Source organism: Lagopus muta, chromosome 8, assembly GCF_023343835.1.
Source record: "Lagopus muta isolate bLagMut1 chromosome 8, bLagMut1 primary, whole genome shotgun sequence".
In the NCBI taxonomy this organism is placed as follows: Eukaryota; Metazoa; Chordata; class Aves; order Galliformes; family Phasianidae; genus Lagopus; species Lagopus muta.
Genome location: NC_064440.1, coordinates 25992434 through 26014923, shown reverse-complemented (window position 1 = coordinate 26014923; position 22490 = coordinate 25992434). Strand labels below are relative to the sequence as shown.

At 41.5% G+C, this 22490-nt stretch overlaps 3 protein-coding genes across 3 annotated transcripts; 2 read left to right on the top strand and 1 right to left on the bottom strand.

The window, feature by feature from the left end:
* Nucleotides 1-451: 451 nt before the first annotated feature.
* C8H2orf69 (chromosome 8 C2orf69 homolog) lies at nucleotides 452-5438 on the top strand. Its single transcript, XM_048952996.1, has 2 exons — nucleotides 452-817; nucleotides 2111-5438. Exons 1-2 carry the CDS (start codon nucleotides 491-493, stop codon nucleotides 2948-2950), a joined length of 1167 nt encoding a protein of 388 aa, XP_048808953.1. The 5' UTR covers nucleotides 452-490; the 3' UTR covers nucleotides 2951-5438.
* Nucleotides 5439-5557: 119 nt separating this feature from the next.
* TYW5 (tRNA-yW synthesizing protein 5) lies at nucleotides 5558-17434 on the bottom strand. Its single transcript, XM_048952997.1, has 8 exons — nucleotides 17236-17434; nucleotides 16266-16420; nucleotides 15429-15498; nucleotides 14548-14592; nucleotides 13913-14050; nucleotides 13210-13297; nucleotides 12590-12706; nucleotides 5558-12436 (listed from the first exon to the last, which is right to left on the bottom strand). The coding sequence occupies exons 1-8, from the start codon at nucleotides 17320-17322 to the stop codon at nucleotides 12180-12182; spliced, it is 957 nt and encodes a 318-aa protein (XP_048808954.1). The 5' UTR covers nucleotides 17323-17434; the 3' UTR covers nucleotides 5558-12179.
* A 128-nt stretch (nucleotides 17435-17562) lies between these two features.
* Nucleotides 17563-21676, top strand: MAIP1 (matrix AAA peptidase interacting protein 1). The gene is made up of 5 exons (XM_048952998.1): nucleotides 17563-17912; nucleotides 18636-18707; nucleotides 20012-20138; nucleotides 20987-21137; nucleotides 21418-21676. The coding sequence occupies exons 1-5, from the start codon at nucleotides 17592-17594 to the stop codon at nucleotides 21494-21496; spliced, it is 750 nt and encodes a 249-aa protein (XP_048808955.1). The 5' UTR covers nucleotides 17563-17591; the 3' UTR covers nucleotides 21497-21676.
* Nucleotides 21677-22490: the final 814 nt, after the last annotated feature.

Sequence of the window (22490 nt, the reverse complement as noted above, 5' to 3'; positions counted from 1 at the left end):
CCTACTTCACTCGAAGGACTCCCTGGTCACAGGAGCAAATTTGGAGGCAAATGCTGCCCCATTTTTCCTCAGAATTTTTTAGCCCAACATCATTTTCAAGCAAGGCCGCACAGAACACAAAACGGGCACTGCCAGCCCAGCATCACTTAGCAAATACAGGACGAGGCCGAGGGGCCGTGAGCAGGGCATGTCAGCAAATACTCCCTTCAGAGCCCTGCTGACAGGTACCGGCGCGCAGAGGCGCGGTGAGGAAGAATGCAGGCGTTCCCACCAACCCGGCCCTGCGCCGCCACGCCGCGCAGCCGCCCCTCGCTTCCCTTCCCGCTCTTTTTCAAAGTTCGTGACGTCACCGCTGAGGCGCGGCCGTTACAGGCGCACGTGCACCGCCCTTTGAGGGTTCCCTCAGGGGGCGGTGGCACCGATGGGCGGGCCGTGGGGGTGGCGCGCAGGCGCGCTGTGGGCTGGGCTGCGGGCGACGGTTGGCGGCCCGATGAGCGGGCGCTGCCGGGCGGGCGCAGCTTCGCTGCTGCGGGGGCTGATCGGCCCCGCTGCCCTCGGCCTGGGCGGGAGCATGAGCCTTTGCGGGACGCCGGCCGCCTGCGCCGCGGGCCCCGCGAGCGGTGGCGGCGGCGGCGGCGGCGGCGGCGGCAGCGGCGGCTTCTCCTCGGCGCGGCTGAGCCCGCCGTGGCTGCGGCTGCCGGAGGTGACGGGCGCGGAGCCGCAGCGGGCCAACGAGCTGCTGCTGCTGCTGCCCCCGGCCCCGCGCGGCCCGGCGCCGCCTCAGCATCACGTCGTGTACTTTCCGGGGGACGTGCAGGTACGGGGCGGGGTGCGGGGCCGGGAGCGGGGAGTCCGCGGCTGAGGGAGCCGGCCCTGCCCGCCGCGTAGAGCTGAGGGGAAGCGTCTGTAAACGGCGCTCGGGGCGTCGCTGCTGGCGGCTGCGTCTGGGGCTGTGTCAAAGCGTGTCTTCGCAGAGGTGAGGGAATTGGAAAAGCGGGAGCTTTCCTGAGCAGATTTGTGGATAGCAGGGAGACCCGGGTGCTTCCTAGGTATTAAAGACCGTGCCTGTAAGGAGGCACGTGTTGTCGCTAAGGTGACAGACGTCGGAGGCGCGCCGCAGTGTGCGCGGCAGTCACCCGTGGCACGTAACTTCCATTTCAAGGGTCAGAAGACCCTTTGGGCTGCCGCTGCTGCTTGTGCCTTGTCCAGAGCTTGTGTTGTCCTCAGTACGTGTAACTGATCCGTGTTCTCTAGTGCTGGGGATTCAGGGTGAGGATCATGCATGAGAAAACTGATTCTTGAAGATTCAAGTCTATTGTTTGCCTGTAATAGGACAAACAATATTTCTGCAAGTGGAGTAAATACATTATAATTATGTGTTTTGGAGCATTTTTCCTGTAAATAAAGTTTAAAGGAGCTGAGCTTGTTTAGCTTGGAAATAAGAAGTCTACAGGGACAACTCACTGTGACCTTCCAGTAGTCAAAGGGAGCTTACAAGCAGGAGGGGGATTGACTTTTTACATGGTCTGATAGTGATAAGGCAAGGGGGAATGGCTTTAAACTGAAAGATGAGAGATTTAGGTTAGATTTAAGGAAGAAATCTTGATTCAGAGAGTAGTGAGGTGCTGGCATGGGCTGCCCAGGAAAGCTGTGGATGTCCCGTCTTTGCAGGCAGCCTCTGGTTGGATGGGGCCCTGGGCAGACTGATCTAGTGGCTGTCAACCCTGCCCTGGCAGGGGGTTTGATCTAGATGGGCTTTTAAGTTCCTTCCAACGTTAGCAATTCTGCTTCTGTGTCATACTAAAATGAGTAATACTTCAGTCTTCTTTTGGAGTAATATTACAGAAATGATGTGTACTTCAAGATACTTACTTTTATTATGTTGATTTTGGGGATGTAAAAATGTGTGGTAAAAATATTGAAGTAGAAGAAGTAAATTTAAATGTAGCAGTTTCTGTAGCATGTTTCTTGTTCTCAGAGCCTAGCAAGAAAGCATCTTTGTACTGCAAAACAGTTCCCTTGGTCATGATCCCTTCTTGTGAATATACTAGATGGAGCTGAGCTGTTTTTTCAATGTAGTAATGCGTCTTTTCTATTTTTAATTTTTCAGAACTATTATGACATCATGTCTTGCCACCCAGAAAACTTTCAGTGGGAGCACTGGAGTTTCGAAAATGTTGCTACCATACTTGCTCACCGATTCCCTGATAGTTTTATTTGGGTCGTAAAGTGTTCTCGAATGCACTTGCACAAATTCAGTTGTTATGACAACTTTGTGGCTAGCAACATGTTTGGAGCACCAGAGCACAGCACCGACTTTGGAGCTTTCAAGCATCTCCACGCGTTGCTAGTTAATGCATTCCGACTCTCTCAGAATATTCTGCAGTCCCAGACAACCGCGCACGGTTTCAGCAAGGATGCAAAAGTATCTGCTCGTAAATCAGAGCCACAGTCTGTTCCTACAGCAAATGGCTGCTCATCCACAGAAAGAGAGAAAGATTGTGAATGCTCTAATAATTCCGCCATGAACTTCATTATACCATCTGCTGTAGGTGCAGTGTCGTTTACTTTGATCGGCTTCAGTAAAGGTTGTGTGGTTTTGAACCAGCTGCTTTACGAGCTGAAAGAAGCTAAGAAAGACAAGAATACCGATGCCTTCCTAAAAAACATAAAAGCCATTTACTGGTTGGATGGTGGTCACTCGGGAGGAAGCAACACTTGGGTTACTTATCCTGAAGTGCTGAAAGAGCTTGCACAGACAGGAATTGAAGTTCATTCTCACGTTACACCATATCAAGTGTTTGACACAATGAGGTCATGGATTGGGAGAGAGCATGAGAAATTTGTACAGATACTTGAAGAATTTGGTGTGGAAATAAATGATCAACTACATTTTGCTGACGAAGTTCCCTCCTTAGATAACCATTTCAGAGTTCATGAAGTATTTTGAGACTGTCTAAATAGTATATTCATTGCAAAAGCACTTTTGATGTGGTAAATCCTGTTATCTAGGTTTAAAGCTTTGAGCAGATGCTTTCTGAAGAGAATACTAAATCAGGCCTGAGTTACTAATAGCTGCCATATACCATTTCAAGTAGCTTCAAAAGGAGGACATCTGCAAGACGTCATCATTTGATACCTGAAAAGAAAAAATACTATGAAGAGTTATTCTATAAATGTTTTCTGTTGTGTGAGCATTTATTGTTAAATTATTGACAGAATTTTTAGTCCTGGATGTCTACAGTCATATGCTGCCTTCAACGGGAATTTTAAGTACTTGAGACTTTCACGTGTCTGGATGGATCAACTTAGTAGCTTCCAGGGCTAAAAACTTTGGTCTCTGTCCATTATTTTCTTTAGTTTTTTGGTGTAAGATAATGATTGTTGGAGCAATCTCGGCTCTCTGTTTTGTTGGAAATTGTTTTCTTTAGTTATCTAAATCTTCCAGTTTTATAGCGTTTCTCCTAATTGAAAAGAAATCACGAGTATTTACCTTTGGAACAATAGTGCCAATCTGTTTTTCTTCTTCGTGAGCGCCTTGCCTTTTCTGTGTCTACAAAGTTTCCTTAACTCATTGCACAGCATCTGCTTGTGAATAGCCATTTCGCCTGGGAGCTTGAAGATTTAGACCTAGCTGTGTTGAGTGACCAAGAATGTTTGTAAGGGTGTAGTTTATTGCTGTTTAAACGTACCTTGCTATTGTTTTGATTGACTTCTGTAAGGACCAGCAGTCATATCTCCATTTTCAGCTCAAGGGGTATCCTTAGCCCTTCTGATCTGGGACTGGTGGAAGTTTTTGTTACAAACTGCAGCATTAGCGTTCATCTAAATCAAGCCGTAAGTACGTAATGCATGAGAAGTTGCATTAAAAATTTTAGGCTGTTGCCTGTAGCTATTTTGTAGTTCTTCTGTTTGTAGAACTGTTCTCTCCTTTCCACGTATTGCAGCAGCTGCTTGTAGAGCCACCCAAAAATCTATATTCAAAGCTCAATGTTCTACACATCTAGAAATTAAAAATGAAAAACAAACAAACCCAACACCCAATTCTAACTGAAAACAAAGCCAGACAAATCGTGCTCTTGCCTTGAGCCTGAGTATTTTTCAATATGAAAGATGGAAGTAATGCAGGGTTTTTTTCAGTTGTAAACAACTTTTTCTATTGATCTACAAATAAATGTTAGCGAATCCTTAAAGACAATTGCAGCTTTTACTGATGAACCTTGGCGTAAAATGGCTTTGGATTTCTTGAAGGGTAGAAATATAAAAGCAAGTTAGTGAAAATTGTAGAGACAAATTCAGTTCTGAAAAATAATTTTTTATTCAACATTGTTCCCATACCCTTCCCCCTTATTTCTTGCTTCTTGTTATTCTTAAGCTGTGGAAGGAAAGACCTGGGTCGTCTTTTCTCTGTTGGGATATTTTGAATATGCAGGTTTCACTGGAGACGTATTCTGACATCTCTTGCAATGTTGATGCACATATTAATGATCACTGAAGAATGAGAAAACTTTGTTGAATTCAGAAAACTTTTTTAAAAACTCAAAATATCAAGAGCAAGAAAGAATTGTGCATACTTTACACTCGTGGAAGGGAGCTGTCAGTAATTATGAGGCCATGTGTACCACTTTGATCAAAACTAGAAATAAGCTATTTTAATTGCTGAAGAAAAGAGCAACATGTAAACCAACTAACGTAAAGGAATCTGACATCTAGTTGTATCTATGTTTGGTTTTCTTGGAGATTTTGTTCAACTCTATTTATTACCATTTTAGTGAGATTCTAAATACTTACCTGTTGTAAAGAAGAACTGTTTTGGTCCTTTCGATGACCCTTGCATCATATGTTAGGACTCTTTTCTCTAAAGGAAATGCGGACCGCCTTAAAAATGGTTTTAATGGCCTCCACATGCCTGCAGATTGCTTGAAATATCTTTTAAATTGAAATAAACAAACAAACGTATCACTGACCTTGTTCCCTGTCAGTTCAGCTTATCTGCAAAATTAACCAGACTAGTTTAGATATGCTGAGACTTGCCCTACCCAGTAGCAGTGCAGATCACAGACCCATTTGTAGACAATTCGGTGCCAGCCAAAACAGCGGGAGAGGGTTGGTACAAGCTTTTGAAAACAGCGATTAAAATATTGGCATCATCTTCAGAAGTTCCTGAGCGGTTGTCCTTTTGGTGGAGGTGGCTTACAATAATTTGGTAAGCAAGATCAGCTCAAGCATTGCTGTATTAGTTTGAAAAATAAGCACTTTGTTGTAAAGCTAATCTTACTGTGAGACTTCATGTTGTGGAGGGAAAACTGCCTGCTTTCTTCATTCTCTAATAGTTGTAATGCTCTGTTGGATGTGCCTCATTTATTACAATGCATGCTAAAAATGATATGCAAAGAATGTAGAAAATAAACTATTTATAATGGGTGAAAACACTTCAATGTGAGTGTAAAATGATTAAAGCTGTTGAGTTCTGTGCATTATGCTTTGCCAGGTGTTTGTGGTGACCTAGTTTAAAAAGTGATTTGTTTCAAAGCACCTTTTTTTTTTTTTCTTTTCAGAGCAGGCTTTGCATTAGCATAGTTGGCATCCATAATTCTAAAAGAGCTTCCTGGAAACTTGCAGATATAGGAAAGCTGTTGTGAAGTACCCAAGGGCTGAACATTTGTATGTTAGGATGAAATGGGTCATAGTTTGCGTGTGCTTGTTTCTCAAGGTTAACTGTAAAGGCAGTTTTTTAATATGCTTGGATGTAAATGCCTAAAGTTCAGTGGTTTTCATGCTTGCTTGCACTTATATGTCTGAGTGTGGTAAGGAACGTTACACCGTCCTTAGTCAGCCAGGTATGTAATAGCTGGTATTCTTCACATTACTTGCTTGTTTTTGGACAGTAGGAAAGATGTTCTTCAGATTTTGAGGAATGCTAATACGTTTTAAGTCACAGCTGTTAAAGATCCCTTTAAGACAGTGCTCAGTTCTGTGAAATTGTCCAGATTACACATAACATAAATGATTCTACTTTGAGTGCGTCTTACATACTAGAAACTTAGCTAACTTTTTTCCTACCAAAGGCTAAGGGGTGATGTAGTCGCATTTCTATAGATGCCTCTGTAATGAATTGGACCCCAAAGTCTGAAAGGTGATTGAGGGTCCAAGACTTAAAATGTTACTGAAATCTTTTGTTCTCCCGGTGTTAACATCTTTCTGCCTCCTAGTGTAAGTTAGCACTAGCACTTTATAGTAAGCTGTTCTAGCTTGCTAAATTCACATTAATTGCTGATACAGAGATAACTAATAGGAGTGACATGTATTTAAATAGTCATAGAAGTTACTGCAAAGTCACTTCAGAAATTAGGGTGTTATTACTGTGGATATTCGTGGATAAATTGATTGCATCTGATCAGGCACTTAAGCTTTCCCAGAAGAGTCTTTTGGAGCTATTTGAAGAAAGAAAGTCACTTTTCCCCCCCTCCCTCTTATGGCGCTTCTAACAATGTTGTCCTTTCTCTTAGTGACAGTTTGCTATCTGTGTGGACAGTTTGCTATCTGTGGTGTTTATCCTGTCTTAGAGACCGTAAGTTGAAGTACTGAGTTTATACCACATCCATCCGTTTTCTTTAAGTGCATATCTTAAATTATACTAGGGCCTTATTTTTCACATATGCTCAGTGCAACAGTGGAATGCTGTATATTCACTGCTTCTTGAGATCTGGTTCTAGGGTCTCAAAGCAGGTATCCATCAAATAAACAAACTAACTGAAAGTCTGCTAAAAACCAGACTGAATTGACTTATCTGGTATCCCATGGAAACACAGCAGGAAGGATGTGGGTAAAATCAAACCCTCCAAGATATCTTTAAACTTTATCAGAAGCTGATTACTTTTCATCTTGCCTTTGCTGATGTCCATCTCACCCCTGTTGGGTGGTCTTGTTGGTTTTGAATTTTGTACTTTTGAGGATAATCCTCCCCACCTGGTCTCTTCCAAATAATTCAATTATAAGAATACTTCAGACGTGTATAATATTCTCTGTCCGGGTAACTTAAGCTGTTTTGTAAAAGTGATTCTGCAATAACACTGATTAAAAAAAATATTGGAAAGATGGACGACAGATGTTCCGTGAAAAATTATGGATGACTCAACTGGTTTTGTATTGTTTTTACTGAGTTTCCATACAGGACTGACATAACTGTACAATATATTAATCATAACTGTAGCTTGAGGTATTTGTTGCATTGTTTCTTGATAACACTGAAATAATCTATAGTGCCACATGTGTTTTAATACAGGATATATGGCAATGTAATCGGTAGCAGATAAGCTACAGTGAGTAGCAATCAGCATAGATGTTGTACAGAGGGACGTGGTTTAGTGAAAATGTTGGTGACAGGTGGATGGTTGGCCTGGATCATCTTAGAGGTCTTTTCCAACCTCGGTGACTCTATGCTTCTGTAGTTGCTTTAGCATAAACCCTGTGTTGAGCAATGCTTTGGATTCCTTGTGCCATAGAAGCCAAGGGCTTCACAGCCCTTCTTGTAGCAACATAACTGCTAAGCTCTGTGCTCTCTTGTGTGCCCTACTTTTAGGTACTGCCTAGCAGAATCTACAAATGTAAATTTTGTGCAGGGTGTCCCTGTACAAAACAAAAAGCAAAGGCTCATGTCTCACACTGCAGTCTGCAGTCTTTGCAATCTTTCTTTCAATGTAAGATCATACAACACCTGTGTGGAGGAGACAGATGCTGCTTTTCCCAGTGCCAGATAGACACTCCTGACTGAACTCATTTTAGCAGCATTAACAGCATATTTCAACTCCTCCCACTGACAAAAAAAAGAAAAAAGCCCACAAAGATTTATACAGTACTGGCTGCTCCACATCACTGAGATTCACCATGGAAAAACTGATTAAGGCAGGCATTTTGCTTAGAGTACTTCAGGTTCTAAAATAGTGATGGCTCTGAAGTAGTTTCCTGCCTTTGGGGTTTCATTACACTTGTTTCTTAAGTGACTCAGGAAGTGCCAGATTCTTTTTAAGCAAATGATCAGAAAAACATCTGCTAGAAAAAAGGGAAAAATACTTTTTTTCTGAACATCTATGAGCATCTAATATATTTAAAAAACAGCGGAACGCTACTGCTCCAATTTTCATATAATTTTTTATAAAAATTCCCTTTTCAGTAGGTTCTCAAAGAGCACTTTTAGTCAGGGTTGTTTCCTCTGTTAGACTTGGCACTTGAGAGCTGAGTTGTTTCTAGTGAAAGTGCTGCTGCAAGACAGAAAGACTGCCACGAAAGGTACCAGCGGTGAAGTGCAAAATGGGGCTCTTCACATGTCCCACAACAGCCTTCAGTTATGAAGAATACTCTAGCCTGACATCAGGTGAAACTTGCATCCCTTACAGAACATCTGTGTAGTTCTTCTTTCTCATTTGTCTTCTTTAGAACTGCATTGAGTTTTGTGATGGAAGTTTTAGGCAATTCATGTATTGCTTGACATCTGAAATGTAAGTGCTTTCACAGCAAAAATTGTACAGTGCTGTGATCTGCCACAAGCAGTAGCTTCTGAGCATTTCTGGCCAAACATAGCATCACATGTGGAGCTGCTCATTTTGCATGGTTGAGCAGTTCTTTTAATCTTTTCAATTTGCTCCTGGTTCTCATAGCAATCACCAAATAAAGAGATAATTGCTCGCAGAATTTCATAGCTGCAGAGATCAGAATCAGTCCCTGGTGCTACAGTCTGAGTCAAGCCCAAATAAAATATATTTTTTTAAAAACACCAAAAAAATAAACACGTAACAATGATTTGAATAACACTAGAGTCCTTGGTAATGGAATGATATTATAGAGAATTTCTTTTAGAAATTACTGTCTTTGAGTGTACATCCCCAACACCTGGATTGTCTGCATAGAAACATCCAAGTGTCCCAGATGTGTAAAGGGACACTTTGGCAACAGGAGGAAAGAATCTTTTAAAGCTGTAAAGACATAAATATATATGTAATATATACATAATATAACCTTTAGTATGGTAAAATCATCCTTGCCTTTGTCAAGCTAATAAACTCATTATGAGACTAACAATGTGAATGAGGCAAATGGTTTCATACTGCATATTTGAAAGCAATTGCAAGTATTTCTGATGCTTTGTGAAAGCCTAGTCTTTTTAAATCAGGCATTTAACATAGACTCTACATCACTCCTGGAGAGAACCAGGTTGTCGAGTGAGGTTCATCAAATCTTCAGCATGCGTGGGTGGGCAGAATCTTGATGCTAAAAGAATATACTGACATCAGTTTTGGCATTTGATTCTTACTACCAGAAACATTAAGAAAAATGCTTAAGAAGTGTTTCTTCTGAAGTTGTGTGTCATCCTTGATATCATGCAATCAAGGATAAGTATTTTTTCCTGCTATTTTGTTGTCATGTACTGGATTACACTCTAAAAGCATTAGTTGAAATTCACTCTAAAAATTCAGTTACTACTGACTGCAGATACTGTAAGTATTTTGTCCAGAGCAGTCTGCATGTGTAAGTAACCTGCTATGTGCACTGCTAAAGTGACTGTTTTGGATGTCTAAGATTGTCAGCAGTTATAATTGCCACAACTTCATGTGTTTTATTGTGGAATGATCCCATTTTGCTGTAGCTCCCTAAAGAACGAACTTCCACAGAACATTAGTGGCTCTAACATGTTATTTTAGTCACTTATTTTCAGTGTGGCTACAACTATTCTGTCACTGTGTTAGCTGGAGATTATTTCTTTGATACTTTCACCATTCACTCATCACTACTGCTTACTTCATAACATCTACCACAGTGGTTAGAAAGCACCAAGGGCTTTTGGTTTTGTTTTGTAATATTTTATTTTTTAACACAAACTTCAGTATTTTTGTCACTAGAGACATTATGCTCAGATTAAGAAACTACACTTTTAAACTGCTTGGTTACTAATTTAATAGCATTTCAGAGCCATGTGTTCCATATGAATTGTTTAAGAAATTCAAGAAATCGGTTCAAAGGGATAAAAATGGATGCTACTGATAAAATAACTGCTGTGCTGATCTTCTCACTGGTCTGCATGGAATACTATTTGTCTTTCTCAAATACGTGCTTAGATCACTATGGATTTACTGACTATCTTCTCAGAGATGTGAAAACAAGAAGAGTCCTGGGGAGGGGGAAAAAAAAACCTATCCTCACCCACATTTCTCATAGCACACTGGAAGAGAAGCATGAGCAGGGCTGGGTTACCACCGGCTGATGGTCACAGTGAGATGACCTCATTTGCTGACATATAAAAATAAAATTAAAGTTGGTAATACGAAGCACAAGTAGCTGCACTTCCTATGGCCCTTGGCTGACATTTAATTCATGATTATCTCTGCCCAGCCAGATATGTATTTTCCAATCCAAACTTCACACTAGCCCAACAAGTGAATTGCAGCTTTTCTGCTGGGCTACCTCCACACTAGTACCTACATCTGAAAAACCCAGTTTCCCTTTTTATACCCGAGTGTTGAGAGGGCCTGAGAACACCAAGCTACTTTGCGCCTCTTTTGGCAACAGAGAATCAAGAAATGATAGAATGAGGGCTCAGCACAGTACTGCCTCTGTACTAACATAATGAGAAGCTGCTGATGGTTAGAGTTAACAGAGCTGCAAAGGCACAATGCTGGAACAGCTTTCTGTATCCTGCAGGCTCTTTGAGCCTTTGCATTTACTCCTAACATACAAAAACAATCCATGTGTTGCCCTTGACATTACAACTTTGCCAAAGCCAAGAAGCTTTCCCAGCCTAACAGACACAGGTTCCATCTAAGCAGTATTGTACAGGCAATCCTTCAAAAAAAAAAAAAAATTCGGGAGACCTGTTTGTGATCCTAGATTTAAATTCTACCCACAGCGTGCACAATGATGCCCATCAGAATCGCTTGGCTGAGTCAATTCAAGTCTATTCATTCCGCTGGCTGGGTGCCCATTCACACGGCAGCAAGCTATTTTCGCTGAGTTGAACTGCCAAGGAGAATAGGTTTAGAGAAATAATGGGCACAGTGTAGCAAGCCCCTGCTTCTCTGGAGAGTTTTGGTGTTTTTATTTTTTTGTTGTTTGTTGTTTGTTTTTTGTTTTTTGTTTTTTTTTTGCAGTGCTTTATTAGCCCTACGTATCTTGTCTAAGAGATTTTGAAAAGATACCATTCTCTTGAAAATAGCCACACTGCTGAAAGTCACAGACTGACCTGGATGTCAGATAAATACTGCATCCCCAAAACTGCACAAATAACAGACATTTTGAAGGGGCAATAGAAACCCTTTCTGTGACATGTCCACCTTCTTCTACATGGCTTCTGTAAGCACAGATACGTTTGGCTGCCAAAAATATCACCTGCAAATGTAACATTGCAGCCTCCTTTCATATGGTAACATAATGCTTCTCATATACTGCTCCCAGCAGCTCCTATATCTCCTCCAGCATTACAATCATTTCAGATTTTCCTGCTGTAGATTGATGGATTTGTGGGAAAGCTAGTTGCAAGTGTTTTAGCTGCAGAAGCAGAAGTGCTGCCTAAGTGCACTGAGGCAGTGACTGTGGTTGCAACAGAGTTTCCTGCATAATGCCTCATTCAGCTTGGAAAGGGAGACATCATCTACCTCGTGGTCAAGCTGCTGCACTGTTCCCATCTCAGCCTTAAATTGTGCTCAAAATTATATGGAGTTTCACCACAAGAGGGAGCAGAAGCTCTCCACGCAGGCTGTATGACAGAGAAAGAGACCATAATCGTTACAACCAATGGCTCTACTGAATCCCATATAAATTTCTACAGCTTTCCTTAACTTTAGTATAAAGGAGGCATTCAGGAAGACGTGCAGTTATTTCTAAGAGTACATTCTGCTAGATCTGTCCAGATACCAAAACTTCCTTTCAGGAAAATGTACATAAATAATTTCAAAATTAGATTTAGAAGTGCAGGCACTGCAGATACGTGCTTCATTGTAGAAGTGGGATTGGGCACATCACATGAGGAAAAACAAAACATCCTACAAGGTCAACAGTTATGTATAACAAAGTTTATCAACAATGCTTTTTATCCTTACAGAAAGAGAATTTGTGTAGACATGGACAGTTCCTATATTAACATATAGTACTCTACTTCCACAGGAGACTGTGACTTACAAAGTGTTATTTTATCCATAATCATTCCTATAGGCTTTTTCTTGGATCCGTAACACCATTCTTCGAGCATAGAAATCCCTGTATTCTTCAGGTAGTTCTTCAAGTGTTTTCAAGGCCCTGTCCAAGATCTGTATTGCCCTAGAGGCTGCTGTGGGATCTTTATTTCCATAAGTGTCACTCTTGTCGTAGCATTCAGCAGGAAGGTGTTTCCAGAAGACATTCAGTGCCACTCCAAATTCCTCAGAAATTACATTGTGGAACCACATAGCTGTGAAAGAAAAATGTCTAAAATGAAAATTGCAATCTAAAACTTCCCTGTGACTCATGACAAGTGTCAGAATCACCCAAACTAATCCTACCTGAGGGAAAGCTTCCACTACTGCATTTACTATATTACAGCCAGGAACTATTTGTTACTTACCTGGAATAAATAACACATCTCCTGCTTCCAGATAACATTGATAGCGCTTGGCTTTCACAAAAAGTGGGTATTTCTCAAAGTCTGGGTTATCAACATCTAGCACCTCTGATTTGGTACCTAGAGAAATTTTCAGAAGTAACAAAAAAACAGAAACAAAGCATTAATACACTGCTGGAAATGGCAGTTCTTGAGTCCAGTTTAGTATTGTTTGTTGTTCTGTAGCTCGTCTAAAAGCCAGGCAAATCTGCTGGCACCTCTCATTTACTGAAGACGAATATTCTCTTGTCTGTATTTCTCCTGCAACTGCAGCCTTATTAAGACTAAACGACACTTCCACTGACATATATAACATCATTTCAAAGCTGAACAGAGCGCAGCACTCCACAGTTAAGCGTTGAAGACAGAACCAAGTAAAGCTGCAGAGCTCATTTGCAGGTTTCCTAACTTGCATCACTAAAATTCTTGGCTTTGATCAAAGCAAACTGCATCGGAGGGACCAAATCACTTCTCACAATTAATCAGTTACAGATTGTTTTCCTACAGCGCAACACTTACAAAGTGGAAGGGCAACTATGAGCAAACAGAGCAAACTCTGAATGAGATGTGCGTGGCATGCATACCTGATAAATATAAATATGGTACATCTCGAGGACTATACAGAACAACTCGTTTTCTACCTGTTACTTGGATTAAGAAGTTATCCATTACCTGAAATGAGCATAGAAAGAGATGTCAGCCGAAAGCTAAGAATGAAGAGTATTAAATCCCTCATATATAAGGATGAGCTAAAAGTTTCCACATAGTTAATCTAAAAAACGTAAGAATGTGAGCAACCTCATCCCTTAGCTGCAGAGTCTTTAAAAATAGTGCATTTGAAATAAAACAACATTGCTTTCCAACAACTGTACTTTTTTCCCTTGTACAGGAATCAAGTTCTTCCATCTTGAACCACAAGGCTCACCACTCTTTAGATACATAAAACAGCAAAATATAATGCGAAATACATTTTGAGTTCTTTTTCAGTATTACCTCTACCACATTTTGCTGAGTTTCTGCTGATAAAGGTTTTTAAAAATCTTATTTACAATGCAAAAAAACCTATTTTTCTTACAAATACATTTATCTGGAATTGCACTGTATGACATCAGAGGACCATCTTATTTGGAATCTACCACACTGCAGCAACAGACTGCCCAAATCACTGTACAGTTACCTATGAGAAGTTTGTCATCAACAGAACCTCGTCAACAGAGATGTGTAATTTAGTATCCCAACCCCACAATGCCATCTGCAACATTTGATGCTAACGATATTATTACCTACATCATAATGTGTCCATAGCTGCAATCCTGCTGAGCTGATGCGGAAGACACTAGAGAAAAACTGTTCCTTCTCAAAATACTCTGGAATCTGAACATCTTCTGCCAAAACAGGAAACTGTTTTCTGACATCTGCAATATCCTGAGTAAAAAAAAGACAAAACTCTCAGAGAATCATTTATGCATGCTAAAATAAGGTGGCACTTTAGCATCATTTCCTGTCATGAGGAACATGGGGTCAGAACTTTTTTCAGCATTAGCAAATAACTTCAGAAAACAATGCTTTTCAGTTGTCATTCTTTCAGCTCAGACTCAGCCACCAGTGGTAATAAAAACAGACAGAGCTGCTGGGAACCATGACTGCTAGAAATCACACTGAAAAAGTGATCATCAGAAATGCTTTTATATTAGATTACAGCAATGGCTAGAGAATAGAATATAAAGGATATACTCTTCAGTGATCAGCCAAGTTTTCGTAACAGCAACTGTTTTGGACACTTAGGTTTAAATATTCTGACGTAAATCCACTCAGATTCCTGGACCAAGTGACCGTAAACAAATGTTATAGCTATACCACACAGCCAGGTGGCAATAAAAATTGCAGCCTCAGTATCAGAACTGCAGTCTCAAGTAACTCACCTTCCTAACATCTTCACCCACTGATCGCAAATAGTACTTCTCATCCTGTAGATAATACACAAAGATAATTGTTCTGGTTTTAATATGAGTTAGAAAAACACTTAAGAGCCTACGTTTTTTTAATTAATCCAATGTAGGCCTGTAATAAAATATACAAATAGATTCACAAATTCAGCTACTTTGTTATACTTTACTGCTCCCTGCAGTTCATCTCAACAAATGGGAAATGTAAATTAAGTGAGGAGTAAAGTGGGAGACTTGTCAGCTGCTTCAGCATTGCTTTTCTGAATTCAAAGGAAACGCAGATTACAACTTACATTCTTCAGAACATTGATGTTGGAAGCTATTTCAATTGGCTTCAAATCATATGGCATCCTATGTAGCATAAGCAGTGAAAAGCAAATTTGCATTTAGAACTGTTTGCTTGCTAATTATAATTATCTGAAAAATCCAATTTGAACATTGTTGCACAAAGATTGCCATAAGTTCGCTACTCAAAAAATTTATTACAATAAATCTGTTTGTATTTTGATAGCAGATGTAATCAAACTCACACATCTTGATGTTTTCTTATTAAACACCTGAAGTACACAAGTATTCTAAAGCAAGGCTAGATTTCTCAATTTCTTGATGGAGCTTTTGCTGCTGTCAGTTAGGTTTTGATAGCAGAAAAAGGACCAGCGAAGTTAACCATACCATATGCATGCAGAATAATTTCCACGGAAAGAATTCTTTTCCCTCACATTTTTCCCTTGGCTCCAAGCCACTCAAAATAGTTAACTCTACAATCCAGTGCTTTAGTGGACTAAGACTTCAAATTAATTTATTTTTTGCCCTCCAAGTACAAAACAGAGAAGAAGCTGTGACACCAAGGAAGTTACCTCAGAAAGAAAGTAGTCTTTGTGTTTGACTTCAGCTGCCCTTCGTACAAATACATCAAAAGGCAGAGTTCTGAAATATAAACATGGAAATTCATACAGTCAACATAACAACACATGATCTAAGTGCAAGTCGTAAAATCATAAGCTTTCTCACCTTATCTAGTGTAACTGAAAGTGCAACATGTTTTTTATTTATTAATTTATGTTATTTAACAAAGTGACTAACCAGTATTTGCAGTGAATGTTTGAAGAATTCTGCTGAGACAGAAATCCTGCATTTACAAACTTCTCTGCTTTAGTAAACTGTCCCCAGTACAGCCCCAAGCAAGCAAATCCAACAGCCACTGAAGTCAACAAGAAACAAGTTCTGACTTTGGTTGAACATCTGTATCCTGTCCACTTGTAAATTCACTGCAGAAAAATGAGAGCACAGCTCTGGAACAGATTAAAGCATACTGGAAGCATACTGGTGCTGCCCTTGCTGACCATCGTCTTCTCATCCCCTACACTACACTAGCACCAGCACTCCTCTGAGCTATGGTGAACCTGCTCACAAAGTCAAAACAGCAGAAGAACATGCAGATTTCTGCACTTCCAGATCCAATACAAAGGCAAGGCAGCAGCACGATGCTGACAATGGCACTGCAGTAACACTCGCAGCATCAGTTCTCAATTGTGGAACTTCACATTAAGACTTCAGTGTTTCTGGTTTTTTTAGTTCTACTTATTTCATTTTAATTCTACTTGTTCAGTTCTACATCATTTCAAGTTTTCACAGTTGCTTCTGAAAGTGACAAACATCTGCCTCTAAATACAAGAGATTTGGGATGGAAGTACCTATACACAAAGTTCTTACTGAGGAAATCCATCTGTGGTACTGCAGAAACATGGATCTTTACTTCCTTAGATCCTGCAGCTTGGCTCAGGTAATCTACTGTCCATTTGGTTGTGCAAGGGCCCAGCTCCATTCCCTTCAGCACAACTGGCTCTCTCTAAGGAGGGAGAGAAAGAGAAACAATAGCAGAGAATGATGTTTGCATCCAATGGTGCTGATGGGGAACAGAATTATTTTTTTAATTTGCCATCTGAAATCTGGGAAGAAAACAGTCTTACTCCAACCTGGTGTCAGGTAAACTAAGTACACGTGAACAGCTGTGAGTATCAGCACCTGCAACAATGTCACAAATGAACTGCTTGCAACTGAACAACGTGAATGCTGAACGCTCAGCAAAATGTGGGAGATCACAGGACTGCTTCTGTAGTTCCTGTTTTCCCAGCTGGATAAGGAAGGTTATGGAGAGGCAACAACAGCATTAACATCCGGTGTGTTCTGAGACCACTGAGGAATCTAGCTGGCCTGAAGAACAGCTGCACTCATTCCCGTGCACTGGAGGTATGGACTGCAAGCTGTAATAGCGGTGTATGTTCTCGTGAAAGCAACTCTTCCCTCTCGCACTGAGGCTCCTCGATGCCGATACCCACAAATAGATTTGGTCCATTGTACACATAAAGCCCAATAGAGAGGGTCTTTTTCATACAGTCAGAACCTCAGAGGGAAAAGAAAGAAGAAAGAAAAAAAAGGAGTCGTAGTGACAATACGACAGAAAGCAATCGCACAGTTTATAACCGGCAATAAATACAATCCAGCCACCAGCGGCATGTCAGACCTCTGCAGCAACGTGGGACTGAGCCTTGACTGAGGCATCCGTGTTCAGGAGGGCTGCACGACGCCCGCTGCCTGAGAAGGCTTCGCTGGAACCCCCGCCGCGGCCCCGGCACCCCGCTCCCGCCGCGCCCGCGTCCGTACCCGAGGATAGACGTCCCGCAGGAAGCGCTCCCGCGTCACGCCGTCCAGGCTCGGCACCCGCACCACGGCCTGCTCGCACCGCTCCATAGCCCCTGCCCCGTCGTCCGCCGCTCCGCCGGGAAACGAGAACCGAGCGGAAGCGTTCCCCGACTCCTGCCGCCCGGCGAGGGCCAGGAGACGGAGCCCTCTTTTCCGCTCCGGGAGGTCGGCTCTGCGGGGAGACGACGGACTGCTCGGCGAGCCGGTACGGCGCGGCGCCGCGGCCCTCCGCAGCACGGCGGAACCGGAGGCGCGGGGCGTGTTTCCGGCGGAGCGGCGCTCCAGCGGACGTGCCGGGGTCGGGGCGCACCGCCGCCATGATGGCGCTGCGCGCTGCTCCCCGGCGCGCACGGTGGCTGGCGGGCGCGCTCCTGGCGCCAGGGGCGGCCCGCGTAGCCCCACTCGCAGCGCGCGTCCCGGCTCCGTCACCGCCGTGCCCCCTCCCCGCGCTCCCCGCCGTGCGTTTCGCCAGCAGCGGGACGCAGGGGACCGAGGGAGAGGGGCCGCAGCGGAGGGTGGTGGTGGTGCGCATCACCAACCCCCTGGCCTGGCTCCGTACCCGCTTCTACTACCTGCTCATCCGCCTCTACTTCGACTCGGAGTTCAGCATCGAAGAGTTCACGCGCGGCGCCAAGCAGGTGAGACCCGGCGCGCCGGCCGGTGGCTCTGGGTTTAATTAAACAGCGGCGCAGAGCGGAGGGCGTTCAAGTGCCTGTGGACGCGAGAGGGAGCCGGGCAGACGCACGCCGCGCTGTTTTACTCTGCCCTTCTTTTCTCGTTAATTTTTACGCGCGGTAAAAAGCTCAAAGCACGCTGTCAGCATTTCGCGTGTGCGCCGTTTGGACACGCTGAGGTGCCGCTGCGTGTAGCGCTGCCTACAGAACTCAGGAAGATAGGAAGCTGTGTGCCTCCGAGGTGTTGGGACTACAGTAGATTCAAAACCAAATTATTTTAGTCCCGAGCATCTGTTTTGAGTGGGACTGGGAGGTGGCCTTGGAAGAGGCTGGGCAAGGGGGCAGTCAGGGAAGAGAACATGGATCGTTTGAATTACTCAAAAAAAAAAAAAAGAGTAAAAACAGCTGCAGGCCATTGTGATGTTTTCACAGAAAGGCACTTGTTTGCCTTTTACCAAAACTGTTGTGCTTTAAATGAGAATGGGAAGAACTCTTAGTACTTTTACCAGTTAACAGAATCACTTTTTTAATGCTGGAGTGGTTTTGTTCCAGAGGTGATATACCCTGTAAACGTTGAAGTCTTAAATCGTGCAATGTTTAGGTAGCTTGTCCTATAACACTGTATTTGCCCAAAGAGTAAGGAAACCCCAAATTATTTATTTATGTATTTCTCTTTTATTTCTGCAGGCCTTTTCCGTTGTTTCACAGCTGCTGTCTCAGCGAAAACTTGACCTGCTGGATGGCCTGGTTTCAACAGAGGTAAATACTTCCATCTCTATTTCTGCCAGTTGATGTTTTCTATTATGAAATAAAATTATGATGAAAAAAACGTTCTTGCCACTAAACAGGGACCAGTTGCCAAAAGGATTTCTGGTGTACCTGTCATTTATGAATTCCAAATTGCTGATGTTGTCTTGGCCTTCCCGAGGGACAGAGGTAGCATATGCATCAGTCAAGAGAAGGAGGTGCTTCAGGGCTGCATGTGCCCTGTTCCTGGATTTCAGCTTGGTTTGTGCTATTACCACCAATGCCTTTGCTACACAATTTTTGGCACAGTTATAGTGCATCCCTGCTGGATGCACTAAATATCTTACCTCCTTTCTGAGCAGAGTTAGCAATAGGCTGTAATTTTTTTTCTACAGATATTTTGAATAAGCATCTCCTTTTCCTCTGTTCATCTTAAATTCTTCAGGTGATTGGGGTAGCTCATGATCAGTGTATGCAGGAGCCAAGACTGATACCGCACTACTGTCTTGCTCTGGCCGGTGAAATTCATACTTGCCATGCACTGGAATCTAATGTCCTCTGGTGAAGATGCACATACTTCCATGCAATCTCTGAATTTATTTTTCAAAAGTGGCAGTTCAGGTTAGGATTAAAAACTGAATATGAGTTAAAGGTGTGCTACATGACTTAGTCTTTCCTTGTGATGCCTCCTTTTGTGGTGCTTGAGGTGATGCTTCTGTTCTGCTAGTGCACCACATCCTTTCTACGTAACACAGCTGTGTACATCTTAGGATGCTCAAAAGCTACAACTGTGAGTGTGATCTGTAAGTTAAGTCCTAAAGGAATGGTTTTCCACTCTTTACTGATTGGCAAATGTCTAAACGTTTTCCAGTGGGAATGTGGATCCTGAAATGGCAAAGTTAAACTTAGTGGTAATGGAACTGATTTACAAAGAAATTGGTGAGAACTGAGAAATGATTGAATCAAAACGTAAGGAATGTGCATATAGCAAACTCAGCAGTGCGAAGGCAGAGTGTAAGTATCTTTGTGGAAGCAAACTGAACTGGTATTTTCTGGACTTATGCATTGCTATGCAGCTCCTGCTTTGACAGTATATTTTCTAAACATTTTCATCAAATTGAGTATTAAATGGATCTTGTTTAGTATGGTTAACTAGGGCTTGGGAGTGCCCAGTGCTTTGCTCATTCTTGCTGTATGTTTTACAATGTTCAACAAATGTTATTCCAATATAGCTCATTTTATTAACTGTTATAGATAATAAGGTTGCTACTTCAGCTTCCTAATGAAGAACTAAGCACGAGTTTTTCTGAACTTAGGTACTTCAGATGTTGAAGGAAAAGATTTCTTCACTTTCTGAGAACCATAGGGATGCTTTAGCAGCTGACATGGATGCAATCATGTACACAACAGAAGGAGATGTTCGCATTTACTATGATGATGATGGTATGCTACAATTCTAAAACATTTTTGCAGTGGGTGGGCTTTTTCCTGGCTTTGCCCTCTGTACAAGTGGGTTTTTTTAATGTTTTTTCTTTCTTGTTCTTTTGCTTGTACTTCTGTACATAGTTCCCTAATTTCTTTTTAAACCAGAACTCGATGCTGTTTGTAAATTATGGTATTGTTTTGACTTCTGTGTAGGTTTTGTTCATTCCTTTTTCATGATTTTGACTCTCTGTTGTTAGTCCTTAATCTCAAAGCACTCTAGCAGTGACTGTTCTATATGCAGAAGGCTGATTGCTTTAGCAATGAAAATACATACGTTCTGGGAATAGTAATTAAAGCTGGATAATGAAAGACATTTTACTGTCTTCACTACTATTCTGCTTTCATGGGATGTAGTTACAGAACACTGGTTATTTTTTTAAGCTAGTGTTAACCTCAAACAAGTTTTCTTTTGTTTAAATACTAGTACTGCATGCTGTCTTCTGTCAAACACAGTTGAGGTGAGTCTTGGAATCAGAATTTCAGTTTTTCAAACCAATTGAGCTTTTTTTCCTGCTTTTGAAGGTAGAGATTTTTTTTTTTCCCTGTTCACTTCTGAAATTTAACTCCCTTACCTTTTTTTGTAGTATGAATAGTTGGTTTTTGACCTTGTGATAGCCAACTTTTTTATACTGTTGGATTGTATACGTTCTCAAGAGGTAAGCTCATAAATTACATACCTTTCTCCTGATTGTATTTTTGTTACTGCTTAACAACACAAATATTGCTTTAAACAGCTTTATTGTTAATTATTCTGTTATACATTTATTCATAAACATGAAGTCTACATTATGCTTTATTTCCAACAGGAAGAAAGTTTGTTAGTATCCTGATGCGTTTCTGGTATCTGAATAGTGCTAACCTACCTGATGAAGTACCAGGTGAAACCAAAGTCTTCCAGATTATGTTTGGAGATGAAAGCACAAAGGAAAAAAGACATATTTTAACAGCAAACTATGAGTAAGTTTCCTTGCCCCTTGTATGTTAGCTGTGTGGAAACTAGTTTGGAACTGAAAACGTATGTTGTGTCACTGCAGAACACATAGTAAGTACTTAAAGTATGTAAGCAATTAATATATTTTTTCCTCTTTGGTGCATAAGCATCGTTCTATGAGGTTTCATAGGAATAATACAGAAGTGAAGTATTTCTTTCCTGAATTTCTTCCTTGTTGATATTAGTATCTCTTTAAAGATTAAGTAAATCTTAATGACGCTTTGATTACTTTGTTGTCTTTTCCAGGTTCCAAAGGGAATTTACAGAAGGAGCAAAACCGGACTGGACAATTACACGAATTGAACATCCAAAGCTATTAGAATAAATGCCTTCTGCAGAATCTTTGTTATAAATGTTCTGTTGTTACAAATATCAGTCGTTTTGGTCTATTTTTTTTTCCCTCTTTTCCAAAAGGAGGGAAGAACTTTGTATGTTTGATTTACCCAAAATTGTTTCTGAAGTTTACACTATGCTGAAACTTTGCAATAAAGCCTTTTCCATGGAACAGGCTGGTACAGATTTAATTGGTACTAGTGCTCATCCAAGGCGTTTAGATGGCACATTTTCACAAAGGCCAGTATAATGGGGATGCTGACTTCTTGTATTCTGAGAAGAAAGAAATGGTACTACAACACTTCTGTGGCTGCTGACCCTTCTAAATTACCTTCATATGTTTTTTTCCCCAGGGTCTGTGCAGTATGTAACTGAATAATATGCAAGATGAAATAGCAGTAGATGGACTTCTTAGATTGTCTATCTTCAACAGTTCAGTTTGAGGTAATGTCATTATTGAATGTATTTGAGATTAGGAAACTTAGAGCCATTATTAGTGTTTGGTGTGAGATTGGAATAAAAAAAATCTCATTAACATCACCCTGGCAAAATGGATCGTAGATTTTTTTATAATAAAAATGATGTTCCTTTCAATTCAGTAACACAGATAATTCCAAGTTCAGAAGTTTGTGTTAGAATGATCAGTCTAAAACTTGAATTTAAGAGGACCTGATAACGTAGCTAAATGAATTCTTGAAACTGCTTGTAGAAGAAATGAGCAAATCATTATATAAAGACATAGAAAATCTAAAATCCCTTTTAGATTTCTTGTACAGTTGTTAGATGGTAGTGGGCATAAGCACAGCACAGGTGGTCAGGGTGCAGAAGGGAGCTGTATTTCAGTACTGGCCACTTCTGAAGCAGTTCAGACCCCTTCATATGCTGTTAATATCTCTTTTTCAGTTAGACTGTATTGTGTTCCAGCTCCAAAACCCTATGGTTTGACCTTGAGTTTCCCCTCTGGTGCTTTCTCCCAGCAGCTCCAG